Below are 25,683 nucleotides of genomic sequence, written 5' to 3'. Positions count from 1 at the left end.
TAATGGATATGATTATTTAAAATAATGCATTATATGAGTAAATTTTTAAATGTACTTCCTCTTTTTTGCTTATATCTCACACAGGTACTCGAATATTCTAAGAAAAGTCTGACGAATTTTTTGATTACTGAATTGTAATAATATTTATTATAAATAATTACAATATTTATCATAAATATGAAACTAATTGTGTCAAAGATACGTTGTATGACATTTACATCTGTGCGATGCGTAAGTACAATATATTTTTATATAATAGGGTCATTTATTCAGCTAATTTAAATGGGTTCAATATAATAATCATATCTAAATTTAGTTTTCAACAGCACCAAATGTGATACTTGATGATACAACTTCTTCTCTATTATTTAATGAGGATATAAAGCATAAGAATCACCCAGGTATTATTAAACCTAGGACTCCAATATTTCCCAAATGGGCATTAACTGAAATATCTGATATTTTAAAAGGTATGGCTTTTCTAATCTGTATAGACTATACTTGTAACATTTATAGAGTATGCAATTTATTATCTCAAATAATATTATTTCATGATTTTGTTTCTAGAAAATAAGATATCTGTGAAAAATATTGAAGAAAGTGCAAAGAAGTTACTTAATCATTTAAATAATCGTTATCCACCAATACAAGAAGCAAAGTTATATGAAAAATTATTAAAAGTAGAAGAACATTTAAATAGTAAAAGCCATAATAAAAAGATAGATATAGAAGATGTAGATTTTAGTAAAAACGAAAAAGCCAGACATTTGCTGAAACAAAACATCTATAATTGGCAACCAATAAATTTTGATAAGCCCACTTGTTTGACATATATGGTAGGTAGAACTGTTCAAAACTATGCGGTTTTGAGCAAGATTCTAAATGAAATCAATGTACGTGATGAGAACTTCAAACCTCAGACATTGTTTGATTTTGGCTCTGGCCTTGGTACAGTTATGTGGTAAGTATAGAAGTAAAAGAACTATGACTTAACCAACATAAAATGGTATATAATACACAATTATTACTATATAAAAGTAAAAAACAAAAATTATTCATAGGGCAACATCTGAGATTTGGTCAAATTCAATGAAAGAATACCTTTGTGTAGAAATTTCAAAACCAATGATTGAATTATCTGAAAAATTAGCAAAAGCTGCTAAACCTAAAATAAAAAATGTCTTTTATCGAGAATATTTTCCACTATCTACCACAGTAAGGACAAGACTTACAACATATATATTCTTGATGAATTCTTAATTTTTAATGAATAAATATAATTTGAAATATTCATTATACTTTCAGACCTATGATATCGTGGTGAGCGCATTTTCTTTATTTGAATTGTTTGGTACAAATGCGCGTCTTGAAGTGATATTAAATCTTTGGCAGAAAACTGAACATTACCTCATTATTGTAGAACAGGGAACCAATGCAGGCTACAAGGTAAGATATATTAAAGAGATTTTTATTATTCTACATGAGGAACTTTTATCTTTTCTCTTGTCTGTTCTAAAGTTAGTAAATGAAGCACGAGATTTTATCCTCAAGTATGCAAAGTCGAGATCCAAAAGTAGTTTGGGACAAGAGGCTTATGTATTTTCGCCTGTAAGTGCTAATTATGAATAAAAATAGGAAATTCGAGCATAATGTATCAATTATATGTTGTTTTCGTGTTGTCATCACATAGTGCCCGCATGACTTGATGTGTCCGAGATTCGTTGCTTTCGACAACACTCCGTGCAACTTTGAAGTTTTGTATCAACCTTTGCCATTTCTGGACAGATCGAAGTATAAACCGGAGCGTTACTCCTACGTTGTGCTGAAGAAAGGTATATACATACCGGTATAATAGCTTTAACACATGACATTAAACTTTCCCAAACCTATTTTAAATGTATTTCTTATGAAGCAGTATGTGTTGAAAAGCTATCGTGTCGGTTGTGTATATGAAAGAGGAAAAAGTAAAGATAATGCTGGAATATAAAATTGCTTCGTCAACCGGAATATAAATTACGTATGATAAAATCCGCATGTTGTTCAAGCGGATTTAATCGCAAACTAGAATTTCACTGGAATTTTATGTAACATCACTTCCTATACGAGTGCAAAATTATTAAATACAAATTATTAAATACAAATTTATGTTTTCTCCTTTCATAGGTAAACGCCCTGAGAATGATAGTCAATGGCCGAGAATCGTACGAGCTACGTTGCATCGTCACAAACACACGATTTGTCGCATGTGTGTCGCCAGCGGCCAACTGAAAGAGGAGATTTTCACAAAATCCAAGCACGGGATGTACGCATTCATTGTGTTCTATTTATATTGTGTTTGATCTCGTGAAAATGACGTGTGACTTCTTTGTTACCAGGGACATGTACCGTTGTGCAAGAAATAGTGAATGGGGCGATAGGCTACCTATACATTATAAAGAACAAGAGAATATCCTGAAAGGAGATGACACCGCTAACGAAGGGACTCCTGTAGAATGAAAAAATAAATTTCGTTAAATATTTTTACGATTATGTGTCTTATGCATTGAAATATTATCCGTGAAAAGAGAATTGCTATCGACGCGCGTGCACGCTGCATCAAATGTTTTTTTAATAAAACACCAACAGTCTGGTGCAGTTGATAATCGTCGTCTATCTAAAATTTGGAAATGAGGAAGCAGATATAAGAGCAGAATGTCCCATTGATCTAACAGAATTGAAATTGAAAACAGAATTTTTATATATCAATATTTTTAAAAATTTAGTACTAGAAACTTTTTTATAACTTAGGCAAACTATATTTATCTAGTTTTGCAACTTTATCCTGTTTTGAAACTTAAATTCCTCCCCTGAAATATTGATAAATAAAATGCGTAAACATATGTATACATCAAAATATACATATATATATATATATGAATCTCGATCACAGATTAAAATTCGTATTAAAGTTTCGCTGTGTTCCAATCATACGATGTACTAATACGTTAATCGCGTTAATGTTCAAGTGAAAATATTTGCGACGAAGCACATGGACGAAGAGGGGCATTTAAAAGGGGAATGAACGCTGGTCCATGGTCAGTACCGCTTATACAACGGACGAGGAAATTTCTCCAGAAGCGAGGTAAGGTGAACTCAAAGATTCACAAAAGTGGTGACTATTTCGGTGTTTAGGCGTTCTCTCTCATAATGCGTTCAAAGCGGGACAACGATCATATAATGTAATTTTTATCATTTTCCCGATACGGAAAATTCATTTGTCTAATGTGTACATATATATATATATAATACTTCACAACTTATATGTAAAAAATAATACGCGTTTATATCTCTCGATAATTAGTTTTTTAAAAGAATTAATTTTCTAAAAGATGAAACAAGGAATTTTTTAATTTTACAGTTAAAAAATAATTGAAAATTTTAAAAATCTCAATCTTAATAATAATATTAAAAAATTATGATTAAAAATTGTAATTTTACAACAGAACATTTTTTTCAAGTAAAATAATATAAAACATGTATTGACGTGCAATTATTTGTGACAAAAAACAATTACATTTCAAGCCGGTCTAGTGTACTATAATTCTGCCCTATCGAATTTCGAAAGAATACGACTTGTGAAGTAAATAGATTCGACAAGAGAGAGAGGGAGAGAGAGAGGAGAATTTGAAAGCGACTACAAGCACTTTGCGATTGAGTGCTATTAAATGTACATCCATTATGCAACGAGTTATTGGATAATGTAAGTGACGGTGCATTTGCAAGTAATGCAGCGGTTCCTTCGTATGCAACTTTCTCCCATAATCAGCATTTGTACTAACATCCGCATTTCACTTTCTTCCCGAAAGTTGCTCGGCGCGTGCCACACACGAGTTCGTAATGCGTGTACTAAATAAATATCGATTATATGATACAGGGCATACGTTCGCTATAAAATTCATTTGCCGGACAGATTGCAACATATTCACGAGATAACATATTTTCCGGAAGTTATACCTCACACGTTAGTGCGGATTGTGGTCCCGCAAATATTGGGTATTGCTCTTCATCGTGCTTGAGATATAATCGTTCTTATGTATCTTTAATGTACATTTCAATATTTCTTAATATCTTAATAGAGAAGGAGAGAAAATAATTTTTCAAGATGCTCGCTACGGTAATGTTGTTATTGGTCCTCCTATTGCTGCTGTTATACTTAGACTGCCGGAAACCGAAAGGATATCCACCAGGTAATTTCCCCTGCTCGATCAATCAATTATTCAATTTAGTATAATCCTTATTTCTATCATGCGTTCTGCTAGCATAAGTTTCTAGCAACCGTCCATTGCACCGGCTAATCCTTATCGCGGTTCTACCAATGACTTTTTTTTAATTTTCTATTACTGATAACATTTTTCATTTCTTTCAGGTCCAAGATGGTGGCCCATTTTGGGAAGTATACTGGAAGTAGAACGTCTTCGCCAGGAAACCAAATATATAACCAAGAGTTGCGCAATGCTTTGCAAGAAGTACGGTCCGGTAATAGGTCTGAAGTTTGGCCAACAACGCATCGTCGTGTTGAACGACCTGGAGAGCATGCACATGATGCTGAGCGACGAGAATTGCGACGGTAGACCAAACGGACCTATGTTTAAGATCCGAACTTTTGGCCTTAGACAAGGTATAATTGTTTATTCTATAGAAAATAAAAGAGAATCAGGTTAAATGCTTCGAGAAGCTTAGCACTCGACAAAAAGAATATAATTACATATTATTTTATATAACTATATTTTAGGTCAATGTATAAGTTTTGATGAGCTTCTCAGAGATACAATAGTTTTCTACAGCAGTACTTATAATAATAAATAATAAAACTTATAATTAAATATATAATATACCAAAGTTAATAGAAAACAATAGTGATTACTTGGTAGAATGAATAAGATGTTTCCAATGATGTTACTTTTGGTCCAAGTTCTCATCACGATATCTGATCTAAAAACTTTTGCACTTATCCAGTATAATTTTTTTTTATCGGACATTGACAAGTAACTATACCTCCTGACCAGGTCTCATTCTCGTGGATGGACGATTGTGGGTCGAGCAACGAAAATTCGTAATGCGGCATTTGCGTGATTTCGGCTTCGGTCGCAATACCATGGACACAATCATCCAGTACGAGGCTCAGAAGCTGGTGGAGCATTTCAACAAGCTGCTACACGGCGATTACAATGAGCAGCTGACTAACATCCGGAAGTCAGTGGTGAACGACAACAACGTCGGCCAGATATATAAACTGCAGAAGGTGCCGAACGACCTGAAGAAGCCGGGCCTGTACGAGCAGTTCAACGTGATCGAAAACAAAACTATCAAGAAACGCGCTTCGACAGCTGCGGATTTATACGTGAAAGCTGAGGACTACGTTGAGGTCCGAAAAGTTGCTCAATCGGCAGGAGTGATCGTATTTATGCACAACGCCTTTGGTGTGACTGTACTGAACACCTTATGGAGGATGATGGCTGGCAAGAGGTACGCGTTGTTTTCTGGATTATCTTCGTTCATCGTAGTCTAAAAGAACAGACACGACAATTAATTTCTAATGTTAATTTGTCATTAATTATTTATCAATAATTGTTGTTAAGTATTTATTAATAATTACTTTCACACAGATACGATATCAATGATAAGGAACTCGCCTATCTGCAGAAGATCTTCGCGAAGCTCCTAGAAGAGGTTGATATGATCGGCGCGCCTTTCAACCATTTCCCGGCGCTGCGTTTCATCGCGCCGGAAATGTCCGGTTACAAGTCGTTTGTGGAAACGCATCAGAAACTTTGGACATTCCTGAAAGTGAGCAGACATCGTATCAACTGATGTTATCGGATCAGGGTTGGGAAATAAAATTTTATTTGTAGCGCCATTGCCGCTGTGCAAGGGCGTTTCTCTCTTCAGTTGCGACTTAACAACAATGTTATTTATTTATTTTTTTTATTAATAAAACAATTGCATTTTCGGGGCGACAGTAACGAATGTAATCGTTACTTTGTTCGTTATTTTTCATACGTAGAATACATGTGTATGAAATGGGCAGAAGCGAATCCCAAGATAAGTCGTTGAAATTTAAGAATAACGGACAAGCAACGGAAAGTGTAGATAATTTTCCCAACCCTGCGTAAAAATTCAGTCATATGAAGAACCATCTTGATTATCGAGGAAATTGTTGAGCAACAGTTTTTCTCCCTTTTTCAGGAAGAACTGTACAATCATAAGAACACGTTCGTAGCAAGTGAACCGCGAGATCTGATGGACGCCTACCTCTCTGTACTGCAGTCGAAGGGTCACAACGACACGTTCTCAGGTGCGTATTGAATGGTTTATAAGCAGCCACCACTACCAAGACTAACTTCCTTTACACGATAATGATATAATTTCCAGAGATCCAGCTCTTAGCGATTTGCGTAGATCTTTTCATAGCGGGCTCAGAAACAACCTCGAAGTCACTCGCCTTCGGGTTCATGTACTTGATACTTTATCCAGAGGTTCAGAGAAAGGCGCAAGAAGAGATAGACCGAGTTGTTGGTCGCGACAGATTCCCCATGTTGGCCGACCGACCGAGGTAGACGCTGTTGTTTCTTTTTACACCTGCGTGTCCTAAAAGTGAAAAATTCACTCCATTTGAACAGGAATTCTTACGCTTAGAGTGTCATCATTATCCTCGTTTTTCAGCATGCCGTATCTTCAAGCGACCGTTTTGGAATCCGTAAGGATGTTCATAGGACGTTGTCTGAACGTGCCACGACGAACGTTGAGGGATACCTTTATCAAAGGTTATAGAATACCCAAGGTGACAGCACAGATCTTGCGATGACCTTTTGTGGGTTGGCAAAGGCAAACGAGTAATTATGATCTCTTTCAGGACACAATGCTCGTCCTGAATTTCAACAGTATATACATGGACGAGTCCTGGGGCGATCCGGAGAACTTCCGGCCGGAGAGATTCCTCGATGATGATGGCAACGTCTTCATGCCGAAAAATTATTACCCTTTCAGTGCGGGTACGTTTCTTCCTTGTAGCGTATTAACATGTTCGCTACTTGCATAGCTTATTTGGGGAAATTCTCGACCTGTTGTATTTGTTCTTATATAATTATGTAAAACAAACTTGTTTATATGAATATGAAAGAAGTTATCATTGTCACACGTCTCACGTTGATATCGAAAGTGTCAGATAGAATTGAAAATTTTATAAAGATTGAACTATTGAGGATAGCTTAATGAAACTAGCAAAAATTGAAACTTTAAAATTATAAAATTTGCAGAATTGAGAATTTTACAAAGACCAAGCTATTCAAAATATCTCATAATAGAATTAATAGAACAGAAACTTTTGTAAATATGAGTAAAGAGAGCTCAGAGTGAAAGATGGATGTCATCACATGTGTGATATTACTAAGGAACGTGTTGAACCTACGAGGATAAAACATAAGCATATCCTTCAGCGTGACGGTGAACGAAGTGACTTGTGTTTCGCAGGCAGACATCGTTGCATGGGAGAGACATTAGCCAAAAGAAACATCTTTCTCATAACGGCCGCCCTGCTGCAAGCCTTCAACTTCTCCGTAGCACCTGGCGAGCCACGACCGTCCAGCCAGGACTACACGGACGGCGTCACACCTTCCCCTATACCGTACAAAGCACTAATCTCTCCGAGAACGTAATTTCACGACTAGAATGGCGTGTTGTTTCTGGAACGAACGACCTCTATACAGTTCGTCCCGGCTTCGACATTGGTCGCGGCTCGTTTTAATTAGAATTAACAATAAGTTCATCTCTCTCATACCCCCACACGTCATCGAATCGCATTTTACAAAGATTGCAAAAGACAATTGGAAAAAAAAATATATATATATAAGATATATATATATTTATATACGCGATATGCGTCATCTTATATATATAAAATATATATATAAGATGACGCATATCGCGTAAATCTTTTTATATACGACTTCGTCAGAAAAATATATTTTTTAATATATCATTATATGTATATGTAGGAGCACATATAGGTATATATAATATATATGTATATATAAAGAAAGCTATATACGCGAAATAAATAATTGTACATACATTAGAAGAATATAATTTTCATATCACCGTTTGTTGTCGGGCGTTAACAAACATTCATGTCGACGCGTCCTCTCTCGCATCGTATTTAATATAATAATATAATAAATTACAGACTGCATACGCATACATATTCACAGAGATTGCACATGTCACGTGAATTATATGTATATATAAGTGAGCACACTCGTTTGCGCTCATGAGCTTGCTCACTGTGATCGATTGCGACAGCAGCCGAAGGTCGTGGAGAAGATCAATGTGGGTTTGGACAAGAGAAACGTTCCTGGAGTCAACAAAAGCTAAAAAGTGTACTGAGCTGTTAAGCTTCTCCTTTTCGTTCTTCAATATTTTGGCTAAGAGCGCCAAATTTGGAGCTTTGCTCCGATTGCCGTGAGCTGTCAAGCTGAGTTGACGCGCGGCGATTTAAGGAGATCCAAAAATTGTAAAACGAGCACTTATATTTGATAAAAGTACTTATATTTTTCCAGAAATCCCTATTAATAAAGAGTCATTATTTACATCGTCTACTGTCCTTCGACTTTTGTCGCAATCGACTACCGTCAAACTCGCGAGCAATGGCTGCCGATCTCTTGGTGCGCTCTTAACTTCAGCGGGGAAGAAATGTTACGCAAACGAGTGCATCTTTTGTTTTGGAAAATCCGCTTTTCTTATGGGAAGATGAGTTTTATATATCTGGTTAAGTTCACATATCCGTACTCACACTTCCGTTCTAGCGTCGCACTTCGCGCCACAAATTCTCCGATTTCACAGCTATTGCGTTTCCCTCAATATGAAGGTCAATGACTTCGGCGTAACCGCGTAGCGATGCGAATATATGGTCACATTTAGTGCTAGATGTATGTGAACACGAGCCGTGGGCTCTGTGTCGAAGGCGTTTTGCGAAGAATTTAAGCACGAAAATCGGGAGACCCCGTACAAGAGTGAATCGAAACACGCGAACAATGCAGGTACAATTCCAGTTAAACAAATGCCCGAACCAAGATGCCATGTTGCAGGAAAAGCAAAAAACAAAAAAAAAAGAGAAGAAAGAAAAAAGGGAAAACACTTACGCTAAACATCTCGAGATTCAACAATGTGCCGTTATATACACTCGTTAAACTGGCTGCCGGTCGCAACGTGAGTGTTTGAACTAGAGCTTCCGAGCTTCATTCGGACATCTTACTATCCGAAAATTCGAGATTGGTTGCGGCCTGAAGACCCCAATTGCACTGTTCTGATTCAAGCTCAGACTATCCAGATATCCAAAACCGAACTAAATTAGATTTGGATTAAGGAATTATACATGCGAAGCTGGCCGTTTTCAAGGCCATTTTTACGAATTTTTTTAACAGAAACGGTAGGATCAATGGAACTTGAAATTTTCGCAATATATTCAATAATGTTCAAAGTATAAAATAAATTTGTTACTATCTATATGGAGAGTGCACATAAAACTTTAAACGCGTTTATCTGGAGACGCTATTTTCTTAAACTGTCGACACGATTACGCAAAAACTACTGAGCCGAATAACTTGAAATTTGTACACAATATACAGTAGATATGTAATTTTCGCCCTTATCTCGAACATAGTTATATTTTATTTTATTCATTTTTTTTAAACATGATTACAAGTTGAAGAAAGTTTCATTTTCGATACTTTTCTTTTTGTACAGTCATTATTTTTCCAAAATTGTCTTCACTGCCTTCATTTTAGTATGGGCTATAATGTTAACCGTATATTTAAAAAATCTTTCTCATTTTTTGGTTTCAGAATAGTGAGAGGCCCGGAATTATGTCGACAGCAAACATAGAGCTCGCAAACGGGTGACTGCATTTTTATCTATAATTACAAATTGGATCGGTTCTTGTGGTTCAATAAAATTTATTTTATACTTTGAACACATTAATAAATATACCGTGAAAATTTCAAGTCCATTGATCTTGCCGTTTCTGTTAAAAAGATTCGTAAATATAGCCTCGAAAACGGCCTTCTGTATATAATTCCCCCCTTAAATAAAAATTTATTACTATCTACTGAAAGATATGATAATTTATATTTGAATAACAACTTTATAACAGTGACAACAGTTTAGACTTGAATCGAACAGGAAGACGGATCGGTTTAGTGACAAAATTATCCGTAATAGTTGTTTCCAATTTTTTTTAAATATTAGAAGGTTGCATTGAAAGTCGCTGTTCACATGTACTACATGGTCCTAGCTGCTGGGGACAATGACAGATGTCTCTTATGTCATTTTGAAGTGTGAACATTTCCCGTTAAAATTCAGTCATCAGACGCCATCCTTTGTTTACATAAGTACTTTTCTATAACCGAATTAAAATGGAATGCGATACAGCGTGTCCCGATGTGTACTTCTATGATTTGAGAAAAAATGCAGCTGAAATTCATCGATCGCTTGCAAAAACTTATGGTGAATCTGCTCCATCGAAAACAGTATATAGAGATTGGTTTCGACGATTCAAAAGCGACGTTCACGACACGTAAACAACGGCCGGATCAATTGAAAAAGTTCGAAGATGAGCAACTGCAAGATCTATTGGAAGAAAACCCTGCTCGAACACTCAAAGAATTGGCTCGACAGCTCGAAGTCGATAAATCAACCATTTCACGACGTTTACAAGCCACGGGAAAGATCTAGAAAGAAAAGAAATTGCCACATGAATTGATCAAAAATGCTAATCGTTCAAACATCTCGATTTCTTTGCTTGCAAGGCATGAAAAGAAGAGTTTCTTGTGGCGTATCGTGACTGGCGATGAAAAATGGATATCTATCTCGACAACCTGAAACGCAAGAAATCATGAGTTGATGCTGGCCAACCATCAACGTCGATACCAAAACGAAACATTCACAGTTACGAAGCAATGCTCTCTATTTGGTGAGATATGGAGGGTGTCGATGATTATGAGCTGTTGAAATCGAACGAAACAGTTACCGCCAACAAACGTTATCGACAACAATTGGAGCGCTTGAATAATAATTTGATGCAAAAACGACCATCAAATCGCCGAAAAGCTGATCGCCGATTCTTCTCCATGACAACGCTCAGCCTCATATTGCTATAGCCGTGAAACAAACACTGATGGAGCTCGAATGGGAGGTTCTCACCTAGCTCCATTCTCCGGACCTGGCCTCAAGCGATCACCATCTGTTCTGATGCAACACGCTTTAGAAGATGCTTTAGAACATTTCCATAATTATGGAAAAATCGGAAATTGGATTGTCGAACGGATTGGCTCAAGACAGACTTTCTTTTTTCGTCGCGGAATTCAACTTCGGCCAGAAAGTGGAAAAAAGTCATAGCTTCCACGGGCAAATACTTTGATTGATGTACTCACATTTTTTGTTATTGAAATAAATGCTCAAAAAACACAAAAAACAATGGTTTTCAATGCAACCTTCTAATATTATGTGTTAAGAATTAATTGATAAATTATTAAGTTTGATACAATTATTTACAATTATTGATCGAATATAAAGTTTTGTAGACCATGTCTCTACTTCTTGGCTGTACGCTGAAGTATAAATAAATTGATCAATTAATAATTGATAAATTATCCAAATACATAAATAAACACGTACAATTATTTACAGATTGTCGTTAAATTATAGTTAAGGAATACTGATTTAATTTTTCATACTTTTGTGGAAGATCCACGTTACTGCGAATGTGTCTGGTCGATTCCGCTATCGCGATTTACATCCAGATCCGAAATTTTTAATTTTACATTGATCTCTTAATTGTTCTCCAGATAATCTGAATTTGAAAAGTTATTTTTCCGCTATCCGAGTAATCGGATATCATCGGGTAGTGTTAGATCCGAATGAGTATCGAAGTTCTAGTTGAAACGCGAGGTATATTAACATTGCTGCATTTCAGCGAGCACCGTATATATTAAGAAAAAAAAAGATTTCATATAAAATAGTCAATTAATCGATAAAAACGAGTCAGCTTTACGCTCATCAACAATTTAAAACATTTGGGACGTCCGCGACGTAGAGAACTGCTCGTTCGGTTTGCAACAGTGCTTCTTGCAAATTCGTTTCCGACTTGGTTGCTTCTCCCTCTGAAGTGTTCACGAAGCGTCGGGAATAATCCACGACACTCGCGACGCAATCTGGCGATCCAACCCGAGCAGTTGAAAACAAATACACCTCTTCGGACAATGGACGGGATCGAACTAATAATTCTTACACCGGGCGCAGTCCAGTCGGTGCGTGATAGCATGTGACGAGGCGAAAAAAGGAATATAAAAATAATAAACATTTACAAAATCATCGGCTTACGTTAACCGTGCAGGTGGTATCGAAAGAACGTTCGAGTTTCTTCGTCCTTTAGTCAGCTAGGTTGATCCTCTACTATATGAATCTAATGGGGGGAAAGTCGTATTTTTTAAATTAAACGAGAACGATTGATGTATCGCAATGTCTTAAGGGGGTAATCACATGCGCAGCAGACTGTTCTCAAGGCTATTTTTATAAATTTTTTTAACAGAAACGGTAGGATCAATGGAACTTGAAATTTTCACAGCGTATTCATTAATGTTCAAAGTATAAAATAAATTTGTTACTGTTGTCTATATGGAGAGTACATATAAAACTTTAAACGCGTTTATCTGGAAACACCATCTTCTTAAACTGTCAGCACGATTACGCAAAGACTGCTCAACCGATTAACTCGAAAGTTTTACACAGTAGACATGTAATTTTTTCGCCCCTATCTCGAATACATTTATATTTTATTTTATTCATTTTTTCAATTACAAGTTGAGAAAAAGTTTCATTTTCGATATTTTTTTTTTGTACAGTCATTATTTTTCCAAACTTGGATTCGCTGCCTTCATTTTGATATGGGTACATCCCATATCAAAATGACAACCGTATATTTAAAAAATCTTTCTCGTTTTCTGCTTTCAGAATAGTGAGAAGTCTGGAATCATGTCGACAACAAACATAGAGCTCGCAAATGGATGACTGCATTTTTATCTATAATTACAGATTGGATCGGTTCTTCTTGTGATTCAATAAAATTTATTTGAACATTAACAAATATATTGTGAACATTTCAAGTCCATTAATCTTGCCGTTTCTATGAAAAAATTCGTAAAAATAGCCTTGAAAACGGCCTTACGCATGTAATTCTCTCCGTAATTCAAGCAATCGGGACGATGCGGTTCTCTCACCTCGGACAGAATGGCCCAGTTTTCGCTCTCGCTGTGTATAGTCAAGCGAAGCACTGATATCCTGCCGAGTCTTCGATCCACCGTTCCTTCGGCAACGCCAAGTACATCAAACTTACCTATCGTTCATATCGTACGTTTTTATGCGAGCTCTCAAATCGATTGCAATGCGGACGCAGAATGTTAGCTCTTACCTATTATAACGTAGCCGTCCTCCGTTGCATCGTTGCTATTTCTATCTAACAGCGGCGATAAATCAGACAACACTTCTACCGTCGTGTTGTAAAATCTGTCAGACGGATGTTCGGCATTTCCGCTCCTAAATAAGTACCTGCATAGACCGAAGAATCAATAGCGATTGTCCGCGTCCGCGAAGAGTCGAGCGATCAGTACAGTCGCGGACTTACTTCTTTATAAAAATAGGATGCGAAAATTTGAACTTCAAGTGATCCCCCGGCTGCGGCAGCAAACCCCAGAAGAACGACTCGCCTTTGTACGCTTTTTGCAGCGTATACTGCTTGTAAGGCTTGATCTGAGTCTCCACAGTCGCTTCGGGATTCTCGTGGGCGTAGAACAGCGTTATTTTGCCAAATTGTTTGTCCTGGTTTGTAATTAATTTACATGCGATTAATATATAATTATTAATTAATATGCGATCGATTACATATAATTAACATATCACTAATTACTGTTATATGATATCACCAATGTAGAAATGTAATTAATTCACTATTGCGTCCGCATTTACGTTATCGTCGATATCGATCGATCATTTATAACAGGAAATCAATAAAGATTAAGCAGAAAAGAAAAGTGATAAGTCTCTGGATGTATGATGAATTATGAGAAACTGCGTTTTCCTCTTTCGTCTTTGTTCTTTTTTTATTAATTAAATGTTTCTCAGTTCCATAAAAATTTGTGTCTACTTATTATTCGTGGGCGCGAATGCAGAGTTAGCGCAGCAATGTTAAAGATTACATATAGTTAATGTAAAATTTAAATGTAATTAAAGTCTGTAGCCAGTACACATTCTGCTTCATTTTAACTTAAGTGGATGACATTACCTTGAGTTTCTGCACTTTCCCCTTTAACGAGGAATGCGTTCCTATATGTTGAAAGAGGGAAGGCTTGTAATGCACCCACAACTCCGCTTTAGCCATCTTGCAGTGTTTCTGGAAGGAAAGAAGGATTTTTTCTTGCAGAATTAAACGCCGAACTTCACACGTTCCATGTTGAATTGATTTTACGCGACTTATCGTCCACACGTTGTTGTATTATATAAGCCAAATTTTATCTATTAAATAATACATATGTTATAATAGTTATTTCATTGGTATCTTTCACTTTAAAAGCCAAATATCAAGCGGCTTGAATGAAAAATTCAGCGTGCATCAGCGATAGCCCACGCGGCATGTGTTAATGTATTATTAAGAGTCTCGCTAATTTATACTTACGCTGTCCTTGTCTAGACTACAGACTTTGGTAGATATCAAGTGATCCAAAAGCCAGTCAACGGGCTTGTCATTGTGAAACATTAAAAAGAATTGGATCAGCCATGGCAGTTCCACACACTTGAACAACTTTCCTGTGTCATGCACACACAATTATAATTTTTATATATTTTTTAAATATATAGAATGTGTTTTGTATACCTTTTGATTACTGAAATATTTCTGTCATGTTCGATAATACGAGAAAGTATCTGAAAAAAATAGTTACACTATTCAAGAGGGCAATTATAATGGACGTTTTTTTTTCTACAAATTTTTTCTCAAAATCTTTTTTTGAAAATTTCAAGATTAAGATTTCTCTCTCTCTCTCTTTTTTATATAAATTGTATATTTTCATATGACTCACAAATAATTTTTGATATGGAAAAGAAAACGGAAAAAGATTTATATTTTTAAACATAAAGATCTGTTTTAGAAAGTGTTAAAAATGTCTATCGGCTTTAGTAGATTTTTGAATACAAAAAATAATTGACCTTTTTATGTTTTTCATTATTTCTAATATGATGGATTTATGTGACAGATATTTTTTCGTATTATCGAACACAACAGAATATTTCAAATGGTTAAGATATACAAAACGCCCTATATATATCATATACAAAGTGAGGCACCTAAAACAGACCACCTAAATAACTTTGAAAATATGCAAAATGAAAAAAAATATTAAATACAGAAGTTGTTTTAAGTGGTGTATCACATAGCAAACTAGTATGACCTTGAGCGTCATCAAGGTTACAAGAAGATTAGCTTGAATTTTTTCAATGGAAACCCCAACATTTTATTATATCACCCTTTTGACTAATTAATTTGAACTTTTCTAAATTCTGAAATTTTTTTTATTTGCCTAATATTTTTTCAGATATTTAAGAAAAACTTGGCAACTTTTTCAATATTTGGTTGACGAGATTTCGATAATTATTTGTCGGAAGAAAGTGGTACTAGGGGTGGAGGGATCTTTTTATTCTGTTTAATCTTAAGAATATGCTGTTATAATAGTGTTCTAATTTTTGTTAACTTGATAATTTTGAAATTTCTAACGGTTATTAAGTTAACAAAAGTTAGGACACTATTGTAACAACATAATCTTGAAAATAGAGTAAAAAGATCTAGTACTACTTTTCCTTCTGATAAATAATTATCAAGATATCGTAAGTCAAATATTGAGAAAGTTACCAAATTTTCTTTAAATATCTAAAAAAATATTAGACAAATAAAAAAATATTTCCGACTAAATTAATTGGTAGAGAAATATGATATAATGAAAATGGGAGTTAAAAAATTCGAGATGACCTAGTGATCTTGATGACATTGTTCAAAGTCATATTAATATTGCTACGTCATGCGTCACTTAAAACTCTATAACTTCTATATTTAACATTTTTTTCTATTTTGCATATATTTCCGAAGTTACTCAGGCGACGTGTTTCAAGTGCTTGTATATATGTGTAATAATGTCGTACCAATGAAACCAAGCTGACAGAAATCGAGAACGAACCAATTCTCCTTGGTACCGATCTTCTGCAACGCGAAGGACTTCATGGTAGTAATGAAGTTTTTCTTGGCCAGGATGTCGTCTTCCAGTTGCACGTAGAACGTACCTTTCGTCTGGGCGTACGACATGAGGAAGGCAAAGTCCAAATTTTGCTTCGAACGCCAAACGACGCGTTGATGATCATCGCCTAATGTATCGCGCAGCTTCGACAAATCCGGATAATAGGACGATGACGGTGATATCACATCGATTACGCCAGCTTCACATTCGTTTGGAAATCTACATGAGAAAAGATAAGAAAGTCATTGTTGCGAGAAAATTAATTATTTATGATATAAAATTATAATGTAAAATTATAATACTTTATATATTATACATTATATAATAAAAATATTAATTATAATGTAAAAATTATAATGTAAAATAGACAAATTTTATATATTATACATATTTCATTATATCATTATATCATATATTCATTATATCATATTTCTCTACCAATTAATTTAGTCGGAAATATTTTTTTATTTGTCTATTTTACATTATAATTTTTACATTATAATTAATATTTTTATTATATAATGTATAATATGTAAAATTTTATTATTTTATTATATAATGTATAATATGTAAATGTATATGTAAAATAATTTTAATATACATATAGAAAAGAGATGGGGGAACTTACTGAACTTCAATTTGCTTCGCAACGTACGTCACATAGTCCATGTCTGTCTGAAAAAGGAAACTTTGTTACTCATTAGTTCGACACTTCAGGAAACAGAGCCAGTATCCTTTCGTAATTTCACTCACTTCGGCCACTAGAACTATGATCAGCGTATCTGCGATTTCCGCAGCATTCATGCGATCCAGCAAGTTCTTCAGAGTTGCCATCAGATAGGATTGAATTTCGCGTTTCACCGTAGGCACCCCCAGTACCATGCTCACACCTGACTTACCCTTGCTCTGCACGAACGCCGGGCGCAAACTGTTCGGGTCATTGAGGAAGTGCGGCAGGAAGTTGTAGATCGAAGGCAGCTTGATGCTAGTAATGTTGGAGGTACCGTTGTTGATGAGCAGTTGCAGATCCGGTAGAATGTGATTACTCTCGATCAGTTGCAACAACTGATGCGATAGCAGATTAATCTCCTCCTGGCTGCCGATATATTTAGCGTGCAAGTGTTCTAGCTTGGCCTGAAGCTCAGCGATGCTGTTCTGCAGTAAGGTCTCCTCTCGCATGTCTGACGGTGTCAGCAGGTTCAGAATCGCGAACGGTACTAGCACCAGCGGCAACACGACCAGACATCGCTTCCGCACTGGAGTAAGAGCTGTGAAGTGCGGTGTCATTTTCCTCCTCTTTACTTCTATCAATTCTACATGATTGCATCAACAGTCTTAGAAAGTAGGAACGGAAATATCCTCTGATAACTACAGTTACTTATCGGCCAGAAACACCTGCGTCAAAGACGGAAGATTAATTACCAATTGTTGTCATCTGCATATATGATAGATATGTCGCTTGGTGTCTGAAAATTTAATGTGCTGGCAAATAATTTGTGTCGAAGCAGAGTAAGATTGTCCCACTTGCAGTTATTTTCTGATCATGATCTTGATAAGATAGCAGATAGCAATTACTTTTTTATTCTTCAGACAGCTTTTAATAAATTTAATTTTCAACAAGCTAGCAGGGAATTTATAATTATTTTCCTTAAACATACACACATATTATTCAAAGTATATAAATATCTTTTTACAATATATATATACTATTATGTGTATATGTGTATATGTATTACTCAAAGTTTATAAACATTGCTCAAGAAATATTCAATTTCCATAATAAAGCAATTGATATTGAATATAAAAAAGCTACTTCAAGAATATATATTTGACAACTGTAATCTTTCTATATATAGTAATTCTTTCACGCTTTCATGCTTTAAATTTCATTGACAGTTTGATAAGTTTACCAAATCTTAACAATCAACTTCAAGAATATATTTGACAACTATAATCTTTCTACATATAGTAATTGTTTCAAGCTTTCATGCTTTAAATTTCATTCAGACTGTTTGATAAGTTTGCCAAATTTTAACAATATAATTATCAGTAAATATAATTTTTTATACTTACATTGCAAGTTTTTCTGTTATGAATTATTCGTATTCAAAAACAGTAGAGTCTAACTAGGCTCAAGGAAGTCGTACTTAATTCCAGCTTGCATCCTTGGAAAGAATCAGAAAAAACCACCCTGAAGATTAAGTATAAACAAATGAGAAACCTACTATAAAATTATATAGTGAGGTCAAAGAATATCTATATTAGGTGTTTCTAATAATTCTCAAAATAATGTAATTTAACACGCATTAATGTATCCTTATGAGTTTTAATATTTGTGTAGAGCAGTACAGTATACAAGATTGTATCTTTCACTTGTAACTAGAACTCCTACCTACCTGTCTTTGAAGTACTGATAGTTTCTTGCTGATAAACATTTTTTACCTCATCAGCCCAATATTTTTCAGGATGACATCTTATCAGTCAAGAAATATGCGTCGTGATAATTTACATCGTCGTCGTTCTCACTACTACTTTGTCGTTCTTTTTGTCTCGATGACAAAGACTTGATGAATGCACGTTACGCAAAGTGTGGCTATTTGTTCTATATACAAAGTTCCTCGCAGGGAAGCGGCAGCGCTCGTTGCGCACCTGTTCCTGACATAACCTGCGCGTCCAGGCAACGGTCTCTCGAGGTCACTGTGTATAGAATATACCAGGTGTTCAAGAAATGTACGGAATGATAATAAAATGTCGCGCGGGGCGTATGATAAATCTTCACGAATATTTTTTTAAGGTGTGAAAAGACTCGAGGATCTAAAATGCCGGAAATTCAGAGAAATATCAGAAAACATGAAATTATGTATAAAAAGTTGCGAGAAGAAAAATATAAGTTTTGCAAATTATATGTGACCAATTGATTGCAAATCAATCTACATAAATTCTCATAAATTCTCATATTTATATAAATTTACGTAAATCATAATAGGTCATATATGAATGTACAGCTAATGCCAATCGATCCTTGCATTATTTTCCAAAAAGGAAATTCTGCGTATCGAAAAATACGGTATTTATAATATTATGAAATCGTTTTGGTCATCCTAAGACGATATATGTTATCAAAAACGCGCTCAATAATGCAAAGCAAATTAGGTCGACAGCCATATATTTATGACTTCGTGTGTCAACCTTACATATTCCCGAGGCGTTGAAAAATCTATCGCAATAAATTGTTGCAAAACTGCATTATCAACTGGCGTTACAACGACTTGAACTCTTCGACTTATCTATCAACTATTCGTTGATCGAAAAAATGGTAAATATGCAATATAACGCCCTCTCCTTAGAACTTTTTGAAATTTTGAAAATTTATGTATTTTAATGCGTAGAATTGATTTCTACATGAAAATTTGTCGCTCATGTACCGTTTTCTATTTTTTTTAATTCAGTTTTATGATGTCCGTAAGTAAGAAAGTGATGAAATTAATAAGCTTTATTGATGAAATTAGCGAATTATATCCTCCCACTGTTTCTACTTAATTGTTTTGAAATGTTAAAAATAAATATTTATCGCAAAAGTTTCTATTGCAGTATTGCAAAAAGTTCTAAGGTGAGAGTGTTATACTGCATATTTACCGAAAAAATTGTCGATAATGTAGTGTCCTATCATCCGACAGAATAAGCTAAGTTACAGAGAATTATGTTATCGACGATCTCTCGAGTCTCCATCGGTATTCTGACTTATCCGCTTTTTTTGCAACACAAACCCCATTGTGATTATATCGTCTTGACGAGGTGCATACCCGACGGCCGAATCGAGCGACAATAATTTACGGTAATTCACGATGAAATTGCAAGTGACAGATTAGTTAACGATCGGTGAGCAGTTCGTGATATCGCGGACGATATTTTCGTTGCGAGTGGCTTTCCCACTACTCGCACTCAACGAGACCAGCACGTATATAGGTGTTCGATGATTGCGTGCTGTCATCGCCCCGACTGCGTAAATTGAGGGCTGCAATTATCTTTGATAGTGATAATAAAGCTCATTGCTATCTCAGTGGTAACTAAATGGTGAAGATGACTCCGCTCGACGAAGGAAGGATCAGACAGGGTTTGGCTAGGGTATGCAGAATCCAAATTTGCTCCAATTATCATTGTAACAGAGTTTGACAGTACTCACCCTCTATTAGTCATTACAATAATAGTACAAGGAAAAATGTTATCTTTCAGTATCAAAATCCAGATATAACCAAAAAGCATGTAGTGAGTGTCCTGAATCTTTACAAAGGCTTGCAGTATGAGATCGAGCCCTTTGGTGAGTAAAATTGCAATGACAATGATCTCAAATATGAGGCAATACTTGATTCTGTTTCACTACTAAACTGACTTTATTTGATACCAGTCTTCAATGATGGCTCCCGTAAGGAATTGATCAATTTACAAGGAACAATACCTGTTGCTTATAAAGGTAATCTCCTTGTGGATGATATACTATATTCATTGGGTTCATTTGTTTATATATTTTTCACAATATAGGTGCCTACTATAACATTCCAATATGCATATGGTTGATGGACACACATCCTAATAATGCACCCATGTGTTATGTCAAACCAACCGCAGACATGAACATCAAAGTCAGTATGTTTGTGGATCACAATGGCAAAATCTACTTGCCATATCTTCATGATTGGGTACCTGTGAGTAGATTAATTATCATTGCTGGTTGCTAAGAATATATAATAATTTGGTACATTCTTTAAAACTACTAGAGAATCATATAATTAGAGGATCTACTAAATTGATAATTCTTCTGAGTAGTCTTATAGTTCCTGTATCATAGTTCTCTTTCTCTTTTACAGCATAATTCTGATTTGCTTGCTTTAATCCAAGTAATGATCGTTACTTTTGGAGAACAGCCTCCAGTTTATGCCAAGTCAAAGATGGAGATACAGCAGTCCACTTCTACGCCATATCCTGTTCAACGTGAGTAGACTTCATATATATAGAGGTTAACTCTTTGAGCCCACATATCTGGTAGAAAACAAGAGTGCAAATTTGCACCTGTATGCCTTTGGTATTTTTCACCAGATGTGTGTGCGCGCTCAAAGGGTTAAAGGAAAAAAGAAGAATTAATAATCCAATTTCATTTTCAGTGTTCTATATGACATTTTTTTGGAATCTCTTTGGTTGTAGCATTCATGCCTGTGCCGGGTAGTGGAAACGTGTCTGGCTCTGGTTTTCCGCCGTACCCAGCAAATTCCCAATATTCTAGCAGCAGCAATGTGTATCCACCATATCCAACTAGTGCATCATCGGGCTTCCCGTATCCAAGCTCTTACGGCTCTTATGCAGGAAACACTTCCGGTTATCCGACGCAGGGTTACACTGGTTCATATCCACCGTATCCGCCATCCACGCAACCGGTATCACGATTTATTCTGATTTATCAGTAGTTGGAAATGATACTTCATATCTACGAAATTGGAAGTTTTCAAAAGAAACAAAAAAACTGTATGGAGTTTTCATTTTGTTCCAAACGCGATCGAATTTTTTCTGCATTCTTTAGCTAAGATTCCGAGCAAAGGTACAAAATTTTTAACAAGTCAGAAGAAAAGAATCCAGAGTTACATTTTTGCAGATACAAGATATCGCCTCTTAGCTACTGTTACGACATTTATTTAACTTTAATATTTCTAATTAATATTAAATCAATATCGCATTTAATTACTTTATATAAAGTTGTAAATCATGTATGGGATTGATGGAGCGTTATTGAATATCTTTTCCAAGTCACCAACGGTGCAACCTGGTTCCGGCAGTTCCGGCACGATCACAGAGGAGCACATAAGAGCGTCCCTGCTGTCTGCAGTGGAGGATAAGCTTCGGCGACGCTTAAAGGAGCAGTTCTCGCAGCTGCAGGCCGAGCTGGAGACGCTGCGGCGGACGCAGCAAGAGCTAACGAGCGGCTCGTCGCATCTTTCTGATTTGTTCGAGAAATTAAAGAGAGAGAAACAGGAACTCGAGAAGAATGTAAATATCTTGCAGGATAAAGAGGCGGAGTTAGAGAAGGAGATCTCCAAGTTGTCTGATAACCAATCGATAGATGTCGACGAAGCTGTTACTACCATAGCACCATTGTATAAACAGTGAGTATATAAGTTTATAATGTATGTTAATGTATAAGATAAATATATATTTTCCATCATTGATTTATGCGTATAACGTGTAACAACTCGATATGTAGCTCAGATTAGAAATTGATTAAGACTAAAGTAAAATTATGAATACGTTCGATTCTGATGTTACTCTTCATCTCCAGGATGTTAAACGCTTTCGCCGAAGAAGCAGCCACGGAGGATGCGATATATTATCTCGCTGAGGGACTTCGGTCTGGCATCATCGATTTGGACGCGTTCCTGAAGCAAGTCCGACAGTTGTCGCGCAGGCAATTCATGCTGCGGGCATTGATGCAGAGATGTCGACAAAAAGCTGGTTTGGCCGGCTAAGATTTTTCTCGCGTGCATCGTTTTAGAGTTGCAATATTCCATTTTATTACAAAATATAATACGCTATGAAAGTGGAGCATATATGATTTTGGGAGATTGTTTTATCAACAATAAACATTGTCTTCTGCTCGTGATGCAGCGAGAGGAAAACTGTGTTTTAAGGAAGAAAGGATGTTGAATGAAACACGAATGATGCAGTTACAGTAATTACGCACATTCGAGTATAGGTATAAATCTTCATTTTTTCACAGAACTATATCATTACTATGATACTGTGCTTTACACATTCTGCACTTGGCGCTGAATGCGGAAGATAAATATGAATCCTTATTTTTCTCAAGGTGCAACACAAGTCGCTATATACCTCGCGAACTTCATGCCTTCATTGTGATAAAGAGTGAAATAAATTTATGCGCAACATACAAAATACTCAGATGTGTTTATTCAACTATAGTATGGTAATAAAGCTTAAAAATGTTTTTTGTAGTTTTACTTAAACGCCATCAAGTGTACTTGTTTTCTCTTTCATCAGTTAACTTAAGCTAAAACAAATACACTGAAATTTCTCAATTTAACCTGTAATAATAGATTTTCTGGTAATTACAATGTAAGTATCTTGTTAACCCTTTCGATACTACAGGTTACTGTAGTCACCAATCATCGTATGCTCACTGTATCCTACAGGTGACTATAGTCACCCATCATTGCACACTCACTGTGTCCTACGGGTAACTATAGTCACTCATCATCGAAAGTATATTATTAAACAATTTTTTAAATCTGAATAATTTAAAATATATTACATTGTAATATCTCATCCTTGACGAACAATTTATCTGTAATTTACATTATTTTACCGAATATCAAATGTTATACGCACTCTATGGTAAAATGTACGGTTATAACTGGCCTGTACAAAAAATCTTATTCACGACTCGAGTATCCGTACAGCGGAAGCATACTCGCGAACGACATAGCCGTATCGAAAGGGTTAAAGATATTAAGATATATCTGTCGACATTACCTATACATAAATCCCAACCCAGAGCAGTAGGAACAATACTCCAAAACCAGAAAATATCGCAGCGACTAAGGAGATTAAGAGTTCTTTGAATATGTCTCGTGTGAATTTGGTACTTGTGACCTCGTATACAAAGAACCAAGCAGTAAAGAATATTCCAATCCCTAGTAGTACCACCGCCAGCAGTGGAAAGACAGCCGGATTCACGGGTGATACATATCTTGTCATTGATTCGATTTCCACCTAAATTAATCAGGTAGTTGAATCATTAATGGAAAATATTCCTTTTTTATATATACATATCTACACTCAATATTTTTTAGTCTTTTGCAGCACATTGCAGAAATGTAAGTTGCCACAATATTGGAAAATAAATTTCAAATTAATCTCCAATAATTGAGGAAGAGCTCATTACATAATTATCATCCAAATAAAAATTGACAGTTTTTTACGTACCATCTTTTAAATTAACGCGTTTGACGTGGCCTGAATAAAATATCCGAGACAGATTATTACCGGTCGGCCAAGGTCAACCATGGACTAAGGAATAGGGAAACGGAGCCGGGAGCACACACTATAGCGGGGTAATATTCCCGCGGAGATGGAGGGGTCGCCATATTCGTTTCTCCTATTGCGGTCCATTTAACGTTTCAATGCATTTGTAGCGTTAAGTAGACCGCAGCCTCAAAATAAAATTTAAACCAGTATTTACAGTCGAATCTTATATTTTAATATAATTACCTTAAGTTCATTTTTAGACGCTGTACGGATAGTTTTATTGACTAGGAAGTATTTAAGAATAAATTTAAGACGATCTTAAATATAAAACTTACATAAAAATATCGCTCATAAAATTATAAAAAATCACATTATATATTGTTTTACATTCAACATTTTTATTTAGTACATTTTAATAAATAAAAGTACAATAAATGACAATATATGAATGAATCTTTAAACATTTCTAAATATTTTCTAATTTATTTAATTAAGAAATTCTAATTTGTAATTTATTTAAATATTTAGATATTTTATCTTATATATTTCGTTATTGGACACCCTGGCACTATACAATTAAATATTTTGCTATAAAATATTAACTTTTAAAAATAGATCAATCACAATCGACTATTACAAGAATAATCTATTGTAATTGGTCTATTTTTATTCTTATTGCCTGTTGCCTGGCATTGTGCAAGGGGCTTATAGCTGTAAGGTTGCAAGACACGAAATGAAATATTTTTATTCGCTGACAGCTTACGTTACAGCCTTACAGCCTTAGGGCAAGAGCACAGGCTTTTGCATAACACATAATACATAACGCATAAGAGAATAAACCAATTAGTTTTCTTCATTTCCCTCCTCAGGACAGAAATGAAGAACTCTGATTGGTTTATTCTCTTATACGTTATGTATTATGTGTTATGCAAAAGCCTGTGTTCTTGCCCTAACTCTTACAGCTATTGTAAACGAGCCTTTACACATAATACATTACGCATATAAATAAACCAATTAGTTTCTTGCCCTAACTCTTATAGCTATTGTAAACGAGCCTTTACACATAATACATTACGCATAAGAGAATAAACCAATTAGTTTTCTTCATTTCTCTCCTCAGGACAGAAATGAAGAACTCTGATTTGTTGATTCTCTTATGCGTTGTGTATTATGCGTTATGCAGAAGTCTGTGCTCTGGCCCCAAGGATTCAATTCCTGACGGCGTACGAATGAGATACGCATGCGAAAATCTATATTATTAGGTTGTTCGGAAAGTTCGTTT

The 25,683-nt window shown here is 35.4% G+C and overlaps 5 protein-coding genes and 1 long non-coding RNA gene across 12 annotated transcripts; 3 read left to right on the top strand and 3 right to left on the bottom strand.

The window, feature by feature from the left end:
* Positions 1-84: 84 nt before the first annotated feature.
* Positions 85-2,839, top strand: LOC105190957 (methyltransferase-like protein 17, mitochondrial). Its single transcript, XM_025307764.1, has 9 exons — positions 85-231; positions 317-470; positions 568-961; positions 1,062-1,215; positions 1,306-1,446; positions 1,519-1,608; positions 1,691-1,832; positions 2,164-2,302; positions 2,376-2,839. The coding sequence occupies exons 1-9, from the start codon at positions 178-180 to the stop codon at positions 2,494-2,496; spliced, it is 1,389 nt and encodes a 462-aa protein (XP_025163549.1). The 5' UTR covers positions 85-177; the 3' UTR covers positions 2,497-2,839.
* Positions 2,840-2,879: 40 nt separating this feature from the next.
* On the top strand, positions 2,880-7,887 carry Cyp303a1 (Probable cytochrome P450 303a1). Of its 4 annotated transcripts, XM_025307763.1 has the most exons (11): positions 2,880-3,121; positions 3,914-4,032; positions 4,116-4,226; positions 4,406-4,657; positions 5,046-5,505; positions 5,646-5,826; positions 6,226-6,334; positions 6,412-6,592; positions 6,703-6,820; positions 6,893-7,031; positions 7,510-7,887. In XM_025307763.1, the coding sequence occupies exons 3-11, from the start codon at positions 4,142-4,144 to the stop codon at positions 7,692-7,694; spliced, it is 1,710 nt and encodes a 569-aa protein (XP_025163548.1). In that variant the 5' UTR covers positions 2,880-3,121; positions 3,914-4,032; positions 4,116-4,141; the 3' UTR covers positions 7,695-7,887. The 4 variants fall into 4 exon arrangements, with proteins under 4 accessions (XP_025163548.1, XP_011152300.1, XP_019700551.1 ...); XM_011153998.3 differs by lacking the exon at positions 3,914-4,032; XM_019844992.2 differs by having other exon boundaries at positions 3,914-4,226.
* On the bottom strand, positions 4,748-6,444 carry LOC112590634 (uncharacterized). Its single transcript, XR_003114357.1, has 3 exons — positions 6,292-6,444; positions 5,636-5,820; positions 4,748-5,544 (listed from the first exon to the last, which is right to left on the bottom strand). It is a non-coding gene; the product is annotated as an uncharacterized LOC112590634 (long non-coding RNA).
* Positions 7,888-8,110: 223 nt separating the features above from the next.
* Mgat4a (alpha-1,3-mannosyl-glycoprotein 4-beta-N-acetylglucosaminyltransferase a) lies at positions 8,111-19,061 on the bottom strand. Of its 2 annotated transcripts, none has more exons than XM_011153999.3 (11): positions 18,767-19,061; positions 18,444-18,561; positions 17,124-17,765; positions 16,999-17,045; positions 16,279-16,589; positions 14,762-14,892; positions 14,372-14,479; positions 13,715-13,908; positions 13,502-13,638; positions 13,311-13,426; positions 8,111-12,496 (listed from the first exon to the last, which is right to left on the bottom strand). In XM_011153999.3, exons 3-11 carry the CDS (start codon positions 17,655-17,657, stop codon positions 12,467-12,469), a joined length of 1,608 nt encoding a protein of 535 aa, XP_011152301.1. In that variant the 5' UTR covers positions 17,658-17,765; positions 18,444-18,561; positions 18,767-19,061; the 3' UTR covers positions 8,111-12,466. The 2 variants fall into 2 exon arrangements, with proteins under 2 accessions (XP_011152301.1, XP_025163450.1); XM_025307665.1 differs by having other exon boundaries at positions 18,444-18,535.
* A 1,074-nt stretch (positions 19,062-20,135) lies between these two features.
* TSG101 (tumor susceptibility gene 101) lies at positions 20,136-22,940 on the top strand. The gene is made up of 8 exons (XM_011153996.3): positions 20,136-20,495; positions 20,604-20,688; positions 20,776-20,841; positions 20,910-21,073; positions 21,236-21,359; positions 21,570-21,799; positions 22,167-22,522; positions 22,696-22,940. The coding sequence occupies exons 1-8, from the start codon at positions 20,442-20,444 to the stop codon at positions 22,880-22,882; spliced, it is 1,266 nt and encodes a 421-aa protein (XP_011152298.1). The 5' UTR covers positions 20,136-20,441; the 3' UTR covers positions 22,883-22,940.
* A 362-nt stretch (positions 22,941-23,302) lies between these two features.
* On the bottom strand, positions 23,303-24,541 carry kud (oligosaccharyltransferase subunit 5 kud). Of its 3 annotated transcripts, none has more exons than XM_019845000.2 (3): positions 24,360-24,541; positions 23,907-24,146; positions 23,303-23,475 (listed from the first exon to the last, which is right to left on the bottom strand). In XM_019845000.2, the coding sequence occupies exons 1-2, from the start codon at positions 24,360-24,362 to the stop codon at positions 23,907-23,909; spliced, it is 243 nt and encodes an 80-aa protein (XP_019700559.1). In that variant the 5' UTR covers positions 24,363-24,541; the 3' UTR covers positions 23,303-23,475. The 3 variants fall into 3 exon arrangements, with proteins under 3 accessions (XP_019700559.1, XP_019700558.1, XP_025163477.1); XM_019844999.2 differs by having other exon boundaries at positions 23,303-23,458; XM_025307692.1 differs by having other exon boundaries at positions 23,303-23,424.
* Between the last annotated feature and the right edge of the window lie 1,142 nt (positions 24,542-25,683).

The sequence above is a fragment of the Harpegnathos saltator genome, unplaced genomic scaffold, assembly GCF_003227715.2.
Source record: "Harpegnathos saltator strain DR-91 unplaced genomic scaffold, Hsal_v8.6 scaffold93, whole genome shotgun sequence".
Classification (NCBI taxonomy): domain Eukaryota; kingdom Metazoa; phylum Arthropoda; class Insecta; order Hymenoptera; family Formicidae; genus Harpegnathos; species Harpegnathos saltator.
Note: the sequence above shows the minus strand (reverse complement) of the source record. Positions and strands in the feature narration are given on the sequence as shown.